Genomic DNA, 20378 nt, shown 5'->3' with positions numbered 1-20378 from the left:
TTTAAGAGAGTTATGCTGTCAGCAACAACAGCAAAACAGCAAAGAACTCTGCCTTCTAAACAGATGACATCACAAATCCCCAAGGCGAGTCCAAGGGTGTTGTTGGTTGTGAACCCTGACCTTCCCATCACTGTACGGGAAGAGGTGACTCCATCCAGCATTTGCAGCACGCCCTCTGCATATGCTGGAAGGATCACCCACAGTCCAGTTACAGATTTGGCTAATGAAGGTGTGAATGTTGTACACCGGGAGGAGGATATTGATGTAGCTGGCGCTGAGGAGGATGTTGATGATTATGATGCAGACACATACCAAATTGCCTTTCTCAATTTCTATTTATATTCTAGATTATATAACGGCTGAATAGTTTTCTATTTTACTCCTAGTGGAGAGGGGATCTGATGCAGACAGATACCAAACTGCCTTTGTCCATTTCTTTGTATATTTGAATTTCTAGTTCTACAGTCTATGCAGGCTGCTTTTTTTATATTCAAGTACAAGTGTAGGGCAGGGGGGGGGGGCATAGATAGCCACAAAAGTAACGTGGTCCATTTAATTTCACTTTCTAGCTCCACAGTCTGTGCAGCCTGCTTTTTTTATCTTCAAAGTATTTACAAGCCTTGCAATCTAAATTAACTAGAGGTAGTGACGTGGTAGAACTCCAAAAGGCAGTTTGGAAGCCCCTGTACAAACTGGCTCTATTTTACCTGAGTTGTCCCCCCTCCAGTGTGTACTCCGAAAGAGTTTTTAGTGCAGCAGGGAACCTGGTCAGTGAGCGGCGAAGGAGGTTGCTTCCTCACAACGTTGAAAAAATTATGTTTATAAAAATGAATAATCAATTCCTCAATGAAGTACAGCACTGCCCTCCAGATAGTACAGAGGGACCTGTGGTTGTGGAGTCCAGCGGGGATGAATTGATAATGTGTGAGGAGGAGAAAGTACACACTGTAGGGGGAGAGGAATCAGAGGTTGAGGATGAGGATGACATCTTTCCTCAGTAGAGCCTGTTTAGTTTGTACAGGGAGAGATGAATTGCTATTTTGGTGTGGGGGCCCAAACAAACCAATCATTTCAGCCACAGTTGTTTGGTAGGCCCTGTTGCTGAAATGATTGGTTTGTTAAAGTGTGCATGTCCTATTACAACAACATAAGGGTGGGTGGAAGGGCCCAAGGACAATTCCATCTTGCAACTATTTTTTTGGCATTATGTGACCACTCAACAGTCGTTTGCCATGTTCAAAAAGTAAAAGAAAATGTCAACAAATTCAAAAAATTTAATCAAAAGTTAAATGCCCTGTCATTATTTAAAACAAGAGGGTTTGACGTGCTAGAATTAGTGTAGTGTAAATATGTTATAAACACTACACTTGGAACTTGGAGGAGGTATTGTGGCCCCGGTATCCAATTTAGTACCGGGGCCACCCCACTACGCAGTCCAGATACTTGTTTGGTGGAATTATGACCAGTTGAGGGTGTAACTATTTATTATAATGTGGCCCCGGTATCAAAGTTAGTACCGGGGCCACCCCACTACGCAGTCCAGATACTTGTTTGGTGGAATTCTGACCAGTTGAGGGTGTAACTATTTATTATATTGTGGCCCCGGTATCAAATTTAGTACCGGGGCCACCCCACTACACAGTCCAGATACTTGTTTGGTGGAATTCTGACCAGTTGAGGGTGTAACTATTTATTATATTGTGGCCCCGGTATCACATTTAGTAACGGGGCCACCCCACTACACAGTCCAGAATTTTTTTGGGGGAAATTCAGAGCCGTGGAGGGTTTTTTATTAATTATATTGTGGTGACCACTCCTCCAGGCAGTTCAGGTACAATATTCGGTGCGATTCAGACCACTTGATGGTTTTCTTATTATGTATATTGTGGTGACCACTCCTCTACGCAGTCCAGATACATTTATTGGTGCGTGCGAATCATACAAGTTCAGGGTTTTTAATTTATATTGTGGTGACCACTCCTCTACGCCGTCCAGGTACATTATTCGGTGCGATTCATACCAGTTGATGGTTTTCTTATTATATTGTGGTGACCCACTCCTCTACGCAGTCCAGATACATTTTATCGGTGCGATTCATACCAGTTGATGGTTTTCTTATTATATTGTGGTGACCACTCCTCTACGCAGTCCAGTTAAATTTATTGGTGCGATTCATACAAGTTCAGGGTTTATAATTTATATTGTGGTGACCACTCCTCTACGCAGTCCAGGTACATTATTTGGTGCGATTCATACCAGTTGATGGTTTTCTTATTATATTGTGGTGACCACTCCTCTACGCAGTCCAGATACATTTATTGGTGCGAATCATACAAGTTCAGGGTTTTTAAATTATATTGTGGTGACCCACTCCTCTACGCAGTCCAGGTACATTTTTTGGTGCGATTAAGACCAGTTGATGGTTTTCTTATTATATTGTGGGGACCACTCCTCTACGCAGTCCAGATAAATTTATTGGTGCGATTCATACAAGTTCAGGGTTTATAATTTATATTGTGGTGACCACTCCTCTACGCAGTCCAGGTACATTATTTGGTGCGATTCATACCAGTTGATGGTTTTCTTATTATATTGTGGTGACCACTCCTCTACGCAGTCCAGATATATTTATTGGTGCGAATCATACAAGTTCAGGGTTTTTAAATTATATTGTGGTGACCCACTCCTCTACGCAGTCCAGGTACATTTTTTGGTGCGATTAAGACCAGTTGATGGTTTTCTTATTATATTGTGGGGACCACTCCACTACACAGTCCAGAAAGATACCTCGTTGCAACGTTTTGGACTAATAACAATATTGTGAGGTGTTCAGAATACACTGTAAATTAGTGGAAATGCTTGTTATTGAATGTTATTGGGGTTAATAATAGCGTAGGAGTGAAAATAAGCCCAAAAACTTGATTTTTAAACTTTTTATGCCTTTTTCAAAAAAAATCCGAATCCAAACCCTTAAATCCGAACCAAAACCTTTCGGCAGGTGTTTTGCGAAACAAATCCGAACTCAAAACATTGCGAAAATCCGAATCCAAAACAGAAAACACGAGACACCAAAAGTCGCCGGTGCACATCCCTAATTAAATTGTTATATTTAGATTCCAAGCTTTGCGCTTTTTCTGAATCCTTTCCTTGTACTATTGTTTTTAGCAGGACCCAGAACCTGTACAGAAAGCTGCAGCTTCAATCTAGTATATATAGGTTCATTAGCGCCCACATATATAGTTGTTAGTAATCACTTTCCACTGTCCGCCTATCAGCGGCTGGAAAGGTGAACCAATCCAGACTCCTGTCCGGCCATTTGTATTTTTGTTGCCTCAGTGAGTCAATCATGGCATAGTTTCCAAGTGGCAGCATGCAGGCGGCTATCAAGAGGAAGTGACCATTTTCCAGATGAGTACCATTTTCCTGCTTTGACTCTCTCTTGGTAGGGCCCTCACAAATATCCTTATCCATGCCCAGGTCTAGAGCAAATTGAGGTGTGGGCAATTAGAGTAGAGTGAAGAGTCTCTACTCCTGTCCTTCACCTCGTACACCTCCTCTCCTTCCAACAGGATCCCTGACTCCCAGTTATTTGTTTGCTTTTCTCCCCCCTAAACCGCATTGGTGTGGAAAGCGATACTGGTCGGTCCGTGCAGACAGTAGTTGGTCCTTTGTGAGCAAGTTAGGATATCTGTGAGCGTCTCGTTTCCCCTCAGGCACTATATAACATTTTATACTGTCCGACTGTCAGTTAATACTGTGAAATTTACGGTCACATAATGATGATCTGTTGCTCATAAATCTAGGTAAGTCTTCTTAAAATACAAAGCAACATCTTTAGAAAAACACAAATCTTGTGCTGAGTTACAGATCACTAGACATGATGTTAGCTTCCAGAAGAGGTGACAGAAATCTTCTCCTAAAGCAGTCGACTTTCTCGAAGAGCCTGTTGGGCTCACAGGTACTTGTATGTCCCCAGGACTTAAATCTTAGCAAAGTGGAAGCTCATATACAAAACCGCAGCAGAGAGATAGGAGGCAGTAGCCAAGACAGGAGCGGAGGTCAGGAGCAGTCCGGGGTCAGGAGTCCATAGCAAACAGAGTAATCAGGGACAGGCCAAATGGTCAGGACTGGCAGCAAGCAAGGATATATAAATAACAGGCCAAAGGTCAGGGCAATCAGAGTACAAGCAGGGTCCAAGAGCAAAGCCAAGGTTCACAACAGAAATCAGACAAAAGTAGGTATCCACAGGATAAAGAGCTTGTCAGCAACTGAGGTACTATATAACGGCAGGGAGGCTGAACCCTTCCTGCCTGGTATACATAGGGGGGCAAACAAAAGGAGGGAGGCACATATGGAAAAATCAGCCTCAGAAGTTTGTTAATTAAGTGAAAATATTGGCGCACGCGTCCGGCTGCCCATTCATGACGGGACACGGTGCTAACTGACAGAGCATCCCGGCCTTTGCCTTTCTGATTTAATATCGCCAGTACTTTCTAATTGTGAAGTTTTCTGGCATGTCTATTGATCTATAACTTAGCACAGGGTTTGTGTTTTTCTCAAATTTTTGTAGTAGTTTTCTAGCTTGGGTGGGGAATTTAAGCACAGACTACCCTAATTTTCCTGCTGCTACTTTATACTAGTCTTTTAAATGAAATGTAATAATTAATTCTAGTCACCTTTTGGTGAGCCATTAGCACCTAGATATCTGCACTTGTTTGGTGTTTGCAGTTGCTACAGAAACATCTTGCAAGTGAATATCAAAAATATTTAAATATAATACTTTCGGTTATGAATTGCCAATAACATGGTGAATAATTATTAATCCTCTTTGGTATATTACAATATATTAATGCAATGTGGTTGGATCCTTTTATATCTGTGTCTTCAATATAAATAACAATATACACTCTTTGTACTTTTTAATGTAAATCATGATGTAACTCACAGTTTGTATACAATGGTTTGCGGAATGGTTTTCCTTTAGAGAAGACGAAGGCCAAGATCACCAGGTGTACAGCAGTGAGTAGCCACAGGGATGAGTTCTCAAAACTTTCATAATTCTTCTTAGTTCTTTTTTCGATTAGCTCAGTTGTAAGTTCTTGGTTTACGGTTGTGTTTCCTGGATAACAGGCACTGTAAATAATAGAAACAACAGTCATTATGTTAGAACAGAGATGTTCATTCAGAACTGAACTCTTTCTACCTAGCTGACCTTTGTAATTGATATTGACAAATATATATTGCTATTGAAAACTATAACCTATATCTTAAATAAAAAAGACATATTTAGACAACACTGAATTCAAAATGATTTCAATCACCTCATTTTATGCTTATAAGTTTATTATGTTATAACACTTTCAATTTCTTTACATCATCTGAGAGTTTAGCCTTAAACAATACATTCCAAAAAGGAGCAATATCAACAATCTACAAAATTTACAATACCTATAACGCTGAAACACCTTCTAAGGGTAACTTTTGATGAAGAAATCAAAGAATAGACAATCAAAATTATTTATTTTTGATATTACACACCAGGCAAATTAAAGAAAGCATACCAACATGTTCCAAATATTGCTTCAGAGGATGTCACGCTAGAGGGCATACTGAGCACATGTAGTGGTCTTGTCCCAAAGTTCAAACAAATAATAAAAAGTTTTCAACTTTAATTTCCAACATTTTAGATTAATTTGAACCAACTTTTCAATTATTGAAGAGAATTAAAAAATTGTCATCAAAACTTAATAGTATAATGTATGGCCTCTAGACTCATCCTGGCAAACACATAGGTCACATAGGGAAAATAAAAATTACATGTAAAATATAAAATATTAACATATTTGAACATAAAATTGTGACCAAGGTCTCTATAAAAAAGCTAAAAAATGGTGGTTCCTGTGGAAATACATTTTACATAACAAATAAGTGTCTTCTCTGACTTGCTTCAGTGTAATTCCATTTATTTTTCTTTACTACAATAAAAATTTTCATTGTCTCATTTTAATGTTTGAATTTTAGGTTTATATTATGTAAATTATTGTATATGTTCATCTACAAAATAATTGAAAATTAATAATTTATTATGAATATCTGTTTGGATTTTGTCATCTCAAAACCTTCTTGTTATGCTTATGTTGTGAATTGTGCATTTGCTTCAAGTAAAAATATTTTTTTAAACTAAAATTATAAGACAGAGCATAAAATTAAATGTTAAAAAAAAAATCAAAAAGTAAAAGTGCATCAATATACAATTCTAGGTCACCCTTGGTGTGCACAAATGAGACACAGTGCACAGAGCACATGCCATTTCTGAATGGAAAGAAGTGTATATATTGGATCATACCCTCTTGATGATGGTTCTCTGCACAAACATATTTAGCAACATTTTACAGACTTGTGGCCCATTCCGGCAAAAGTAAAAACATCACCTGGAAGTAGCACATAATATACCATTTGGAACGCCCTGTGGTGAAATCTGGATACCGGGTAAGTGTAGTGTTCTGATATTCTTAAATGTCCCTAGGTGGGTTCTATAAGTACCGCTAGATTCTGTTCTAACATGTACCCTAAGAAAGCTATTAACATGGGTTTATTAGTAAACCTAATCACCTGGAGACACTGGTGCTGGCTAAAGACTTTGTGGGACTTCCTCGACTAGCAGTTAGCCATTTTGAGCATGAAGTACCGATCAGCTGGAGAGCAGCTTTTGCCCAAAAAAACATAAATGGGTTAATTCACCGATGCGACCTGTACTTAAGTGAACTATCTTTTATGGTTTAACAATTGGGTGCCCATTGTTTTTCTCCAGCAAGTACCACACTACCTGGTGCCTATTTCTGCAGGATTTCTGCAGCAATCCAAAGACTTGGGGAGGCACAGTAGCCACTCCCCATGATGCATGTACCCAATCCAACAGGGAATTGATATCTGGAACCAGCCCTGCCGAGCCCACAATAGCGTAGTAACAGGGTTGGGTTTTATAAAGGGAGCCCAGCCGTCCGGTCTCTGTTCTACATCATACTTTGGACTGGCTGACTGGAGGTAATGACTCCTGTTAGACTGGTTCAGTAGAATTACGAGAAGCAGATCTTTTAATCTTCCACAGACTTTGATACCTGTGGATTTGCCAAAAGCAGGAGGACATTTGGATTTTTCACTGCCTTGTAGCAAAGGAGTAAATGGCGTGGGTTGGTGGCTGGGACAGCACTCTAGAGGAATGATGACTATAGCCCCTTAGGATAAGGTATTCTAGTTGTCTCTCTGTTTGGTGAATCCTTTTCCTCTATGACTTTTGTAAATACAGATATCTATTTTTGCTATAAAATGAAGATGTATTTGTATATTTCTAGTTGTTGTTGCATAAGTTTTCAAACTCATTGAGGTATTGGTCACTCTCAGTTAGCCAGCCTCAGGCTGACCAGCTAGCACTGAGTGGGCAAAAGAGCTATCTTCACACGCCCCTGTAATTAATTTGAAAATTTTCTTTTTTCTCCTAAAATACTGCTAACTTAAGTGTTTTCTGTGTGCCTACCACTATAAAACGTAAATAGATGGGGCAGAATGTATTCTTGTGAAAGTTGTACCTGATTATGGACATATTTGAGGAGCTGTATAGATGTGACCATTTAACATAACTGAAAAAGTTCATTAGCTTCCTGCTAAGTTGGGATCACCTCCAAATACACACAAGTTTCACCACCTGAAGTTATTCAAAATTAGAGATGGGCGGGCTCAGTTCCCCAAGATCCGAATCCTACCGAATTTAGGGTATCCGAATACCGAGCCAAGCAGGCTCGGTACTCTTCTGCCCATTCGGTTTCGAAATCGAGGCAAAACGTCATCGTGACGTGTTCGTTTTTTCTGAGCTCGGATGTCGGGAGATTTAAAAAGCATAAATACCAGCCTCCACAGCAATCCATCGCCATTTGACAGAGGGAGAAAGCAGGGTTACGTCACACTGGCTATATCAGTGCAGGGACAGTGATTGATTGTATTCAACAGCATTGAAAGCTTAATACCAGATTGTTACAGCAGTAAGAGGAGAAGAGAGGAGGGTTTTTTGTTCAGTTTCTGGCACTCCAAGTGCTGTTGGGGTGTCCCCATTCTTTTGCAGAAGTGTATCTGGCTGTGAAAAAAGTACTATATTCCAGCACTATAAAAACAATACATTTAGCACTTCCATTTGCTTTTGGGGTGTCCCCCATTCTTTTGCTGAAATTTATCTGGCTGTGAAAAAATTACTATATTGCAGCAGTGTCAAAAACAATTTGTAGCACTACAAGTGCTTTGGGCTCAGAATGGATTCAAAGCAGTCCACATATGAGCAAAATGAGCAACCAGGTTCTGTCACCAGTCCTGATGGTAGTGTTCCCAGCACGTCATCTGGGAAAGGCGATGTCAAACTACACCGTCTTTTGAAATCAGCCAAAAAAAACACACACCAAAAAAAATTTACTGTGTTGAAGCGAAAACTAAGTGTAACTGAGGAAAAGTTAACTGCTGATAAAAAAAAAATTGACAACATGCCATTCTACAGAGAGAATGAGGCCTTCGCCTTTCTCTATTAGTGGCAGATCCAAAAAATGTTAACAAGCCTACAAGTGGTGCACAACTACTATTACGCGGGAAAGCCGAGCTGCAAGATAACAGTAAGGCATTAGAGGATAATGTTTGCTCTGAATCAGAAATGACACCAATACCTGTGGAGAGTCCATCCAAAAGTGGGATGTCTAATCGTGAGCATTCTGTTAGTGTACCCATAAAGAAATGCCCTTTTAGCAGTTCTGCTGATGTGTGCCCTAAAAGCCCGAGTGTAGCCGGTGATACACCAATTGAGGATGCCACTTTGAAATTAGAGGAGGATGAGGGGGAGATTTGTGTAGGCAACAAGGGCGTTAATGAGGATGTTGATGAGGATGAGGTTGTTTGTGTAAGTCCTGCACCAGTGGCAGCAGTTCTAGCACGTGACAAGAAAAAGGCCATTGTCATGACTGGGCATAAAACAAAAAAATCCACTTCTTATGTGTGGAATTATTTCTACTAAATTCATACAATTGTCTAGCCATTTGCAGTGTATGTCAAGCCACAGTCAGTGGAGGGAGGGACCTTAACCATCTTGGAACCTCGTCTATGTTACGCCATTTAACTAGAGTTCATGGCAAAGTGTTGGGAAAAGCTGAAAGTTCTTCCAATAAAAAACCAGCACTCCATCATCAGCTAAGACCCTCCGGTCACCGACATCCCGACGACTACAAAATACACCCACCACACCATCCTCATCAATATCCTCAGTAGCGCTTGGAGTTAGCCCTGCATCCCACTTATTAAGGCTGGATGACTCCTGCATTCTAATTGATTCCTCTGAAGAAAGCGTTAGTCCCACTGCTGCTGCTGTTGCTGCTGCTGGGGGTGAATCCTCAGCCCAGAGGCAGGTCAAGAAAATGAGCAGTCCTACATTTCAGCAATTAACTGTGAAATCAATCATTTGCTAGGGGAAGCATATATGACAGCAGTAACCCAGTCGCCAAGCTAATCACAGACACCATGGCTGCCATGCTAGTGTTAGATCTGCATCCAATCTCCATAATAAACGCATCTGGTTTTTCACAGTTAATTGAGGTTTTGTGTCCGCGTTACAGAATTCCATTACGACACAATTTTCCTGTAAAGCTATTCCACAACTATACCAAAAAGTGAGTAAAAATGTAGAGATTGAGCTGAAAAATGCCATTCTGTCCACAGTCCACTTAACCACTGATATGTGGACAAGTGGAAGTGGCCAAACCAAAGACTATATGACTGTGACAGCCCACTGGGTTGGCCATTCACCTTCACCAGCAGGAACAGCAGCAGCATGTACACCACTACGTAACATTTGTCACAGGCAAGCCATTCTTTGTATCACCGGCTTCACTAACATGTATACAGCTGACAATTTGCTACGCAAACTGAGAGATGTGATTGATACATCGCTTATACCACTTGGACTCTCCCCAGGATATGTCATTTCTGATAACGCCAACAATATAGTGTGAGCATTACAGCTGGGTGATTTCCAGCACATTCCCTGTTTTGCTCACACCATCAACTTGGTGGTGCAGAGCTTCCTACGAAATAACCGTGAGGTGCAGGAGATGGTTTCGGTGGCCCGTAAAATTTCAGGCCATTTCAGGCATTCAGCCACAGCATGTAGGAGATTGCAGCAGCTCCAAGAGCAGTTTAACTTGCCCTGCCACCAACTTAAGCAAGAGGTGGTAACTAGGTGGAATTCCACCTTGTACATGCTTCAGAGGAAAGTCATCCAAGCATATTGCACAAGCCATGACATTGGGAAAGGAGGGGGGATGTATTTCAGTCTTGCACAGTGGGGAATCCTTTCAGTGCTGTGCAAGGTGCTGAAACCATTTGACGTTGTGACGTGTGAAGTGACTGCAGACTCTACTAGTTTGAGCCAAGTCATTCCTTTAATTAGACTATTACAAAAGCAGCTTGAGAAACTGAAGGAGGAGCTGAAAGCAAGCAATTCAGCAAAGTATGTTGGCCTTGTCGATCAAGTACTTCATTCTCTTCACAATGATCCTCGAGTTATTAAGATCTTGAACTCAGATCAGTACGTTTTGGCCACTGTGCTTGATCCAAGGTTTAAGACCTACATTGAGTCTTTACTTGTAAATAAGCGAGATGTGAACTGTTGCAAGGAGCTATTGCTCAGCAAGTTGGCCGCTGAACTGGGCCTCGGCTTGACTACGTGTCCTCCTTCACTTTCTCAAGCTGCTGCTGCTCTTAAAAAATAAAATTTCCAAAAAAGAAGCAGGGAAGACGTAGAGGGCAGACCAGAACTATTTAACATCTGGGCTGGTTTGAAGGATTTTTCTAAAAAATGTGTCACCTTGCCCATAACTCCATCCAATACGAGTATAAACATGCAAAGGATGGTGGAGGATTACTTTCAAGAGGTAGTTGATATGGAAATGTCAGCCAGTCCCTTTCCTTACTGGGAGGAAAATTAGGCCATTTGGAAACCCATGTACAAACTTACTTTGCAATACCTAAGCTGCCCACCCTCCAGTGTGTACTCTGAATGAGTGTTCAGCACAGCAGGGAACTTCGTCAGTGATCGCCGTAGAAGGTTAATTCCCAAAAATGTGGAGAAAATGATGTTTATAAAAATGAACTACATCGTCCACGAGGAAGGCCTTCACCATCAAAGACATCCAAGCACTGACTGTTCTCTAATGGCGGATTCAAGCGGCGATGAATTGATAGTCTGTGTTGATGAGGGTGAGGATGAAGATCCAGATGATGATGATAACATCTTTTTAAAACTTTCTATTTAATTCTAGGGTTCAATCTACCCCCAAAGAGGAAAGGGACTTGGGACATTTCCATATAACGTACCATCTTGAAAGGTTGCTGTTTTGGCAATTTCTCATTATGGGTAGGGTGTCATACACAGACTGACCCCAAACTGCCTTTGTCCATTTCAAATAATATTGAACAGTCTATAACGGCAGATTTTTTTGTGTTTTCTACAACTGGAGGGGGGCCTATAGAGACAGAAACCAAACTGCCTTTGTCCATTTCTTTACATATTTAACTATAAGTGTAGGGTGGAATATACACCCAAAGACGATGGCTGCATTGCCAATATGCATAGATGGAGAGAAAGACAATCTGGTTTGTGTGTAGAATTAATGAAGGCCTACCTACCAGGAATTAAACTGTTTTTTTGATAATTTATTAGCTTTACAATTACATTACTTATCCAAGAAACAGGTGGAGCACTAAATTTGGTTATTTTACGCCCAAAAACATTGATTTTCTAACAAAATAGCAAAACAAAACCAAAACCAAAACACGCAATGGCGGTTTTGCAAAACCAAAACCAAAACACAAAGGTAATCCAGATCCAAAACCGAATATAAAACCAAAACACGGTGGTCAGTGACCATCTACTCAAAATAGCTCTTATGCAAAATTAAAACATTATATTGAAGTCTTAGGGACAATGCTGCATCCATCCTGCATTCAGCATTGCCCAATGCACCCATGTCCACCAATCACAAGGAGCAAAAAGTTATTCTTGTCATGCTAATCTGTGCCTCTATCTGTATAAACAAATATACAAATGTAGCATGATGCATTTAGACTGAAGGTATAACCGCAATGCTCAGTAGGGATTCCCTGATCAGTAACTGAGAAAAAATGAAGCCCAGGACAGAAACTAACATAAATGGAAAGGGGTATTTTGGAAGATTATGCAAAGAATGTTTTTAGACCTAGCAATATAATCAATTAAAGGAATCAAGACCAGTAAAGACAGGCTAGAGCTTGGAGTCTAGAGCAGGCAATCATATAGATAATGGTTTAAAACACACAGCAGTCAGTCAATCAGGTGTCAATAGCAGGAGTCAAACTACAGCATAAACAGGATGGAGACAGATCAAAGGATATCAGACAAGACTGAGGCTGGAATGATTCCTGTCATCCAAACCACTACTGGAAAAACGGGCTCCTGGTCTCCATGTGCTCTTAGGACTATTAAAGCCACTTTTCACCTCAGGACTATCCTAATGTTGTGGATGCCCCCAGGACTTGGAATAGTACAAGGTAGTAAAGCCTGAGGACTACAGGACCAAGACATAGAAATTACATAAGGTGGCAAGAAAATCAGGTCAGATTTTAGCAAGATTGCAGCAATTAACTGCGGATTATATTGTTCTATTTAATTTAGAACATTTTATGCTCCTCCCTGAAGATGACGCAGAACACTGAAACTGGTCGACAGGACAGCAAGAAGTTTGGATAAAGATTTGAAAACAGGATTTGAGAAGGTCAAATACACTTTGGACTGCATTTTGAATATGGCCTCTTAATGAACCATAACATATAGAGATTTGATAAGGACAAAGTAAATGATAATATAAAGTGATTAACAGTTGATTATATACTGCACTTTATGAGTACTATGAAGTTTGAAAGTTGTTGTTTTTTTTACAGTGTCAAAGTTATTTTTGGATGAAGCCAATATATTAGTAAGAAATATATTTATACACTGTTTTGCATAATTTGATGTAGTATTTTTTTGATCTGTGTGCAAGCTGAGAAGACAGATATGTAAACAACAGTGAACTTAATTCTAAGAACAGATGTTTCTAATCAGTGTTGGTGAACAAAGACATTCTAAAATTTCTTCAATAACCCCTGTCACAATCTGCCTCCTGCAGCTCCTGTCTGCCTGGGAACTGTGTTGGAATTTTTCCATATATATAGCTTGCAGGACCACCATGCCATCAAAAAGGCCACTGTGGCGCTTGAACTGTTTCCCTTCCTGCTGAGCTAAGCTCGTTTTCGCAGGATGATTTTCACATGCCGCTACTCCTTAAAAGACAGCATCGCCCTACAGTCTGGGCCAGATCATCAGGTCTCTCTACCTGATAGGAAGCTATCACCTCAGTCTCCTGTTCCTACTTATTCTTACCTGTGTACCTGACTTTGTGGTTTTAGCTGTTCATTCCATTGCTGTAGACACAGCTCATTGTCCCAGAGTTATTCACCTGTGTGGATCTCTGTGATTCAGCTCTCTGCAGCTCATTGCTTCTCAGCATAACCTATTCATCTCACTTCCACCATTACCTGCTTTCTGCTCTCAAGTGTTTCAGCATTACCCGGCTCTTATCTCATCACCTTTCCAGAGGTATCCAACCCTTCACCCCACAGGCTATTCATCTCATCACCTTTCCAGAGGTATCCAACCCTGAAACCCACAGACTATTCATCTCACCACCTTTCCAGAGGTATCTGACCCTGCAATCCGCAGGATACTCATCTCTCCACCTTTTTCCAGAGATATCCACCCTTCAACCCGCTGGCTACTGCATCTCACCAGTGCTTCACATTATTGCCTATTTCGCTGTTAAGAATCGTGATTATATTACTCCCTTACTAGTTATTACATCCTGAACTTGTATTACCTGTGTTTCTAATAAAACCACTTTGTTCACTTACTTTCTCTTTGTGGTCTTACCTTGGGAATCGTGACCATTGCAGACATGAGATTCTGAAGGGTCAAAAACGCCTATATGCTGTCTCAACCAATTGTAGTACAACATTTGTGAATTGTAATACAACTTAATTTTGTTACTGAAAAACAGAACTGTCTGATCTGTGGACAGGCATAATTTCAGGATTGAAATTTGAATGTGATATTATCACAGCGCAAGCTTGTATTTTATAAATAAACAATTATGATTTTTTTCATAAAGTTCATTTGCTTTAGAAATAAATCCTTATTTTTGATATGTACAATATTTTATTTATTTTTTTAAAATTATTAATTGAATACTGAATAGCACAATCAACATAAGTATTTCAACCAGTGGCTTTCAATGTGATGCAGATTATATTTTTCTCATCAATTAAGGAAGATTTGTTTCTTGAAAAAGGATGAGTTTTGTTTCAATCAGTGCATGAACTGCATTAGTACTGAATTAATCAGAATAAAGAATTGTGATGTTATATCATCATTTTTTGAATAATGAATGCTCAATAAACATAACTAATTATTTTAACAATGATGGTGTTTTGCAATTTTTATATATCACACTTCTTTAAGACCTCTGGTTTCAGATTCCCATAATTTTTCGGTACTCTTCCATTGCTTGTTTGCTAAGATTTTTTCTACCCAGGTTGATCTAGATCATAACATTGTATAAATCCCTGTTTTCAGCAACTACAAAAACAGAACATGTAGATTCAGGTTAACCAATGATACAGGCAAAATGAGATATACAAGCCATGGTTTAAAACAAAGACTGAAGGCACAAAGCCATAGGTTAAGACAATGACTGAGACAAGAATGCAAAGCAGGGCTGGACACACATGAACAGGTCACAAAATGCTCCAGCAACCTCCAATGCACTAACAGGCATTATATACACTTGTAGGTTGCTGGGGACTCAGTTCAGCTGGACTCATTAGGGCAGAGAAGACAGAAATAGAATTGAGAGACTAGACGCACAACAAGTGAACATGAAGAGAGACATACCACATCACCTGTTCTAATAGCCTTTAGGATGAGGAGCAGGCACTGAACGTCAGAGGTCTCCAGATTCAAAACCCCAGAGAATTTTACACTGATCAAATGCCTGTCAATAACCACAATGATCCGGCAGTTTATAATAATACTTGTTACTAGTTTTGCTCACCTTGGAAGCAGGGCCATCTTAACAACATTATGGGCCCCCGGGCAAAGCAGTGCACCGGGGCCCCTAAATATAGATATATAGATGGATACAGATACAGATATAGATAACGATATATAGAGATAGAGATATAGATGTACTTGCTCAGTGACCCTTGTAGGGTTTTTTTGCATCATTTTTTCTTTTGCCGGATTATTTATTCTCATTAAGAGCCGTGCCTATGGGGCCCCCTTGCCCGTGGGGCCCCCGAGCAGCTGCCCATCGTGCCCAATGGAAAAGATGGCCCTGCTTGGAAGGCTCAGATCTGTGATTGTTGATCTAAAGTTATTCATAATGCAGGAAATAATCAGCTTCCTTTTCTCTACATCATTTTTGAATTTAATAGCATTAATACTCTAAAATATTAATGATAGATCATAGACCAAGCTAAACTACCACCATCATTATTTACATTTGTTGATAGCTTTATATGTTTCAACTATAACTCCATCTATATGAAATTTAACCCTGCATTTTCAGAATTGCCCTATGTGTTTGCTTTCCAATCTTAGTACACTTATTGACAATCCCTTCCATTAATGATCTGATCAAAGAGTTACCTATAAACATCATCCTTTCTGTACCATGGCTGCTGCTGGATTATGAGAAATGCATATGTCTGCATGGCTATCGTAAAAAGAACATTGTAGACCACTGAAAACAGCATAGATGGAGAAATCAGTTGTCCTGGAGGTCTGTATGGTGCCAGTTTATGGTACGCAGGTGTGGAGCTCACTGGAATAGAAGATAGAATAAACATACAGTGATTGGAAACTCTATGAGTAGTGCATTAATACGGTTGATTATTAAAACTTCTGGGTGACAGCAGTTCCCATGGCACATATACTTTCATAATTACACAAAGTAATTCATCACATCTAGGTACTCATTCTTCTCCATAAGCCTCATAATAAAATTAATTAAGCGGTTACACAAAAAGTTTGAGAGACAAGTTTAAAGAGAGCTGACAATGGGATTTCAATCAGAAAGTTCTCCCACTGTCATCTACTAAAATGAATGAACTTTATTCAATGCTGTTGTTTGTAGTAACATTTTTACTCACTTGTTAAGAAAATTACAAACATAATTGCGAAATCGTGGACCAGAAATTGATTATTACCAAAGATGTTTCGTTGCTGGAAGACATAGAACATGTTGAAATGTTTTTACTTATTGTGCAATAAGCATTCTTGACAGTTACTGAATTACAGCTCTTATCATGATGTTATGTTTCTGTTTACACTGAGGTGTAGAGAGTAGATCTGGTTATATCAATAGGTGCCTTTAGGGGCGCATAAAATTCTGAATGAGTAACAGTGTCACTCATTCAGTGTTATCAATTTAACCACAGCCAAGGTGTGGGATTCTGACATGGAACAGCAGCAGCCGGCAGCTTCTTAGCTGAGAAGTTTTTGGCTGCTGCTCCTCCATATTAGTGAGTGTGGCTGGTAGTGTTGTGCTGCACTATAATGTCACAGGCCAGCACCACACTCCTAGTTTGACACATAGTAGCAGGCTGGCTGCACAAAGACAAAGGGTAAGAAGTGAGGGAGGCCAGGGGACAAGTGGCTGAGGGTGGCACTCAAGGAGGAAGGCATGCCTAGGGTTCTCAGAGAGCTTCTGGGAGATAGAGACATAACAAATTTTATTCCTACCAGAACTATATAAATGCAATAAAAAAACAACCACATGCTAAGTGCAGAGACATAATAAAAAAGCCTTACCCAGTATAGCAGCAATGTATTGATATATTCAATTAATCCAAACATAGCCATGTATTTAAACATGCAGAAAGATGTGACTAGGGCAGCTCGTCCTTCTCTGTTTAAACAAACAAACAAATAAAAATAGCATTCATTCTAGTGTTATTGTAATAATCCACTATTGTCATGCTAAAGAACAATTTGAAAATAGAGAGGAAGGGTAAGTGAAGGGATGGAGCTTATTAGGAACTGGAGTAGAGCAGGTGAGGAAAGGGCATACTTGCCTACTCTCCTGGAATGTCAGAGAGACTCCCGCATTCCGGGAGTCTCTCGGACATTCCAGGAGTGCAGGCAGTTCTCTCACATTCTGCCCACTTCCTAGTGAAGGGGGCAGAATCATGGGAAATTATGAAATTTTGGGCCTGACCCTCGCAACAAAATGTTAATTTTGCAGCAGGGGCTGGGCCAAATGACTTGATCGGCCCATCCCACCCCCTTCCGCCCTCCAGTCACTCTTCCTTCCTCTGGGATCTCCCAGAGCTAACAAATAAAAAGTCAGCAAGTTTGGGAAAGAGTGAGAGATCTGAGAAAACCAAACACCCTGAGAGTCAAAACAAACCAGGTAAAAGGTATAAAGAAACAGATAAAGAATATAATAGCAAGTGAAGTAGTAAGAAAAGTGGGAAAGTGTAAAAGCAAGCCAGAGAACCACACAAGGGAAGCTTATTAGAAAGAACTCAGCAGCAAGTGAAATTGGTGAAATCAGCAAATCAAAATCAAAGACAGAACTGCACCTAAGAGTGAGTGCCACAGTGTTGAAAGTATGCATGACACTTTGCATGCCAGCCAGCAAGAAATTTACAGCATAGAGAGCCAGGGATTATCCTTAACAGTGATATAGACTGTGTCATATTCTGAAAAACACTGATTTCTATAAAACAGAATTTACATAGTAACATAGTTGATGAGGTTGAAAAAAGACACCAGTCCATCAAGTTCAACCTATTTTGGATCTCCTGCGATCCTGCACTTATATTTGAAATTGATCCAGAGTAAGCAACAGCCAATCTGTTTCAATTGTGAAAATCCCCCCAGACTCAATATTGCAGTCCTATTTTTACCCTATATCCACTACTATCCTTCATTTTAATTAACGGTCGTATCCCTGGATACACCTTTCGCTAAAAATTTGTCTAACCCTTTCTCAAACATATCTATTGAATCTGCCATCACAACCTTCCCTGGCAATGAATTCCATATCTTGACTGCCCTTACTGTAAAGAACCCCTTCCTTTGCTGGTTGTGAAATTTCCTCTCCTCTAACCTTAGGGGGTGACCACGTGTCCTATGTATGGTCCTTGGGGTAAGAAGTTCCCATGAAAGTTCTCTGTATTGACCCCTAATGTATTTGTACATAGTAATCATATCTCCCCTTAGACGCCTCTTTTCTAAAGTAAACATGCCTAAACTGGGTAACCTTTCCTCATAACTTAATGACTCCATACCCTTTATCAATTTTGTCGCCCTTCTCTGAACCCTTTCTAGTTCCAAATTATCTTTTTTTATAGAGTGGTGCCCAGAACTGCCCTTGCAGCTGCTGCTTGACATTGAGCACTATTGCTAAGTCTACTGTCTACAAGCACTCCCAAATCCTTTTCCATTATAGATTCTCCTAAATTAATTCCATTTAATTTATAGATTGCGTTTTTGTTTTTGATCCCTGAATGCATAACCTTACATTTATCTGTGTTAAACCTCATATTCCATTTGGCCGCCCAATCCTCCAGTTTATTTAAGTCCCACTGTAGAGAAGCTACATCTTGCTCTAATTTTATTACCTTATAGAGTTTATTGTCATCTGCAAAAATAGAAACTTTACTCTCTAAACCATCACCGAGGTCATTAATAAAAATATTAAAAAGGAGTAGCCCCAGCACGGAACCTTGAGGTACTCCCCTTAAGACTTTTGACAAATTAGAAAATGTTCCATTTATCACAACTCTCTGTTCCCTATTATCTAACCAGTTTTCGATACAAGTACAAATGTTGATTCCTAGACCCAGTTCCCTTATTTTGTAAACCAACCTCTTGTGTGGCACAGTATCAAAGGCCTTTGTTGATTTGTTGATTTGATACTGTAAACAAGTTAGTAATCAGTTCTGTTTCAGTCAATTGTGAAACTGTAAAGTTAAACTGTGTCATCTGTATAGGTACAAGCTGCCTTAAAAGTATAAAACACAGAGGGCCTGATTCATCAAGGTACGCATTCAGAGCGCAACCTGCACTCAGTATTATGCGTACCTAATCTAGGATTTGCCTGCTCGTGAATTCATCAAGCCATGGAACAGGTACAGGGCTGCTTTTCTCTACTATACAGAATGCAGCAGGTACATATGTACCTGTCAGCGTCTGCAGAGCCGGCGGATCGGGGGCATTAGTAAACAGTAGTGAAAAAAAATAATTAAATAAAATAAGCATGGGGTGCCAGCCTAGTAATAATATTAACCCTTGTGCTGCCAGCCTAGTGCTGGTTGACATGAAATTGAGGGTCCCCCTGATTTAATGAAAACCAGCACTAGGCGAGCCAGCTGATGCTGGTGGGAATATAGCAAGGGAACTCGCAGCAGGGGATCCATCTGTCATAATGACAATTCAGCTCCAGGCTTTTCAGCACGGCGCTGAATTCCCTGGGGAGTGGGGTTTGCAAAAAAAAAAATGTGCGGGCTCCCCCTCTAGGGAGACCCAGCCTCATTCTGAAAGCACTAGGACTCTTCCCACACCCCTTGGCTGTGGGAAAACCCATGCCAACACGGTGAGAACATACAAACTCTACACAGATAAGGCCATGATGTGGAGCTCCTCCTAACACCCTTGTCCTGGCTCTCTCCCCAAGTTAGTACCACCCTATTTGTGTCTCCCCCTTCCCTTTAGGATGTAAGCTCTCAGGAGCAGGGCCCTCTTTCCTTGTGTGCTTGTTCTACTAAGCATCACCCTCTGTACCTCTTCGCTAGCTCCGTTTTCTTAAGCTTCGGCCTACTTCTCTGATTTCTACCATTCCTTTCACTATTTGTTCCAGAAATAATCTGATTTGCTTTACCTTGTTACTGTGTTTGTATATATTTTTGTTCTTTTTGTATCATGTTGTGTCTTTGGTCTCTGTTTTCTGTATATGTAATGTACGGCACTGCGGACCCTTTGTTGCGCCTTATAAGTTAAAGATAATAATAATAATCCCAGCGTTGTAAGGCAGAAGTGATAACCACTAAGCCACTGTGATGCCCATTACCTTCGTAGTAACATCCCAATCACCTCTATAGTGACACTTTTTTCTTAATTCCCAACTCCACTTCCTGTAGCAACATATTCCCTGTACAAACTTACTTATCCCCCCATGCTCTAGGAGAGGGACACTTAGTCTCGCTAACGAGAC

General features: G+C 40.2%; 1 protein-coding gene across 4 annotated transcripts in view; it reads right to left on the bottom strand.

Annotated features, from left to right (window-relative positions):
* The window catches only part of LOC142143972 (putative cation-transporting ATPase 13A4), a 104260-nt gene that overhangs the window by 5466 nt on the left and 78416 nt on the right, over positions 1–20378 (bottom strand). For all 4 annotated transcript variants that reach the window (XM_075202270.1, XM_075202271.1, XM_075202272.1 and 1 more), the window contains exons 24-27: positions 16970–17066; positions 16309–16381; positions 15806–15980; positions 4946–5133 (exon numbers count right to left, since the gene is read on the bottom strand). In XM_075202270.1, coding sequence (XP_075058371.1) covers positions 4946–5133; positions 15806–15980; positions 16309–16381; positions 16970–17066 — 533 coding nt within the window. The remainder of the gene's footprint in view (positions 1–4945; positions 5134–15805; positions 15981–16308; positions 16382–16969; positions 17067–20378) is intronic.

Source organism: Mixophyes fleayi, chromosome 3, assembly GCF_038048845.1.
Source record: "Mixophyes fleayi isolate aMixFle1 chromosome 3, aMixFle1.hap1, whole genome shotgun sequence".
Lineage (NCBI taxonomy): Eukaryota > Metazoa > Chordata > Amphibia > Anura > Limnodynastidae > Mixophyes > Mixophyes fleayi.
The sequence above is the reverse complement of the archived record's forward strand: the minus strand, read 5'-3'. Positions and strand labels throughout refer to the sequence as shown.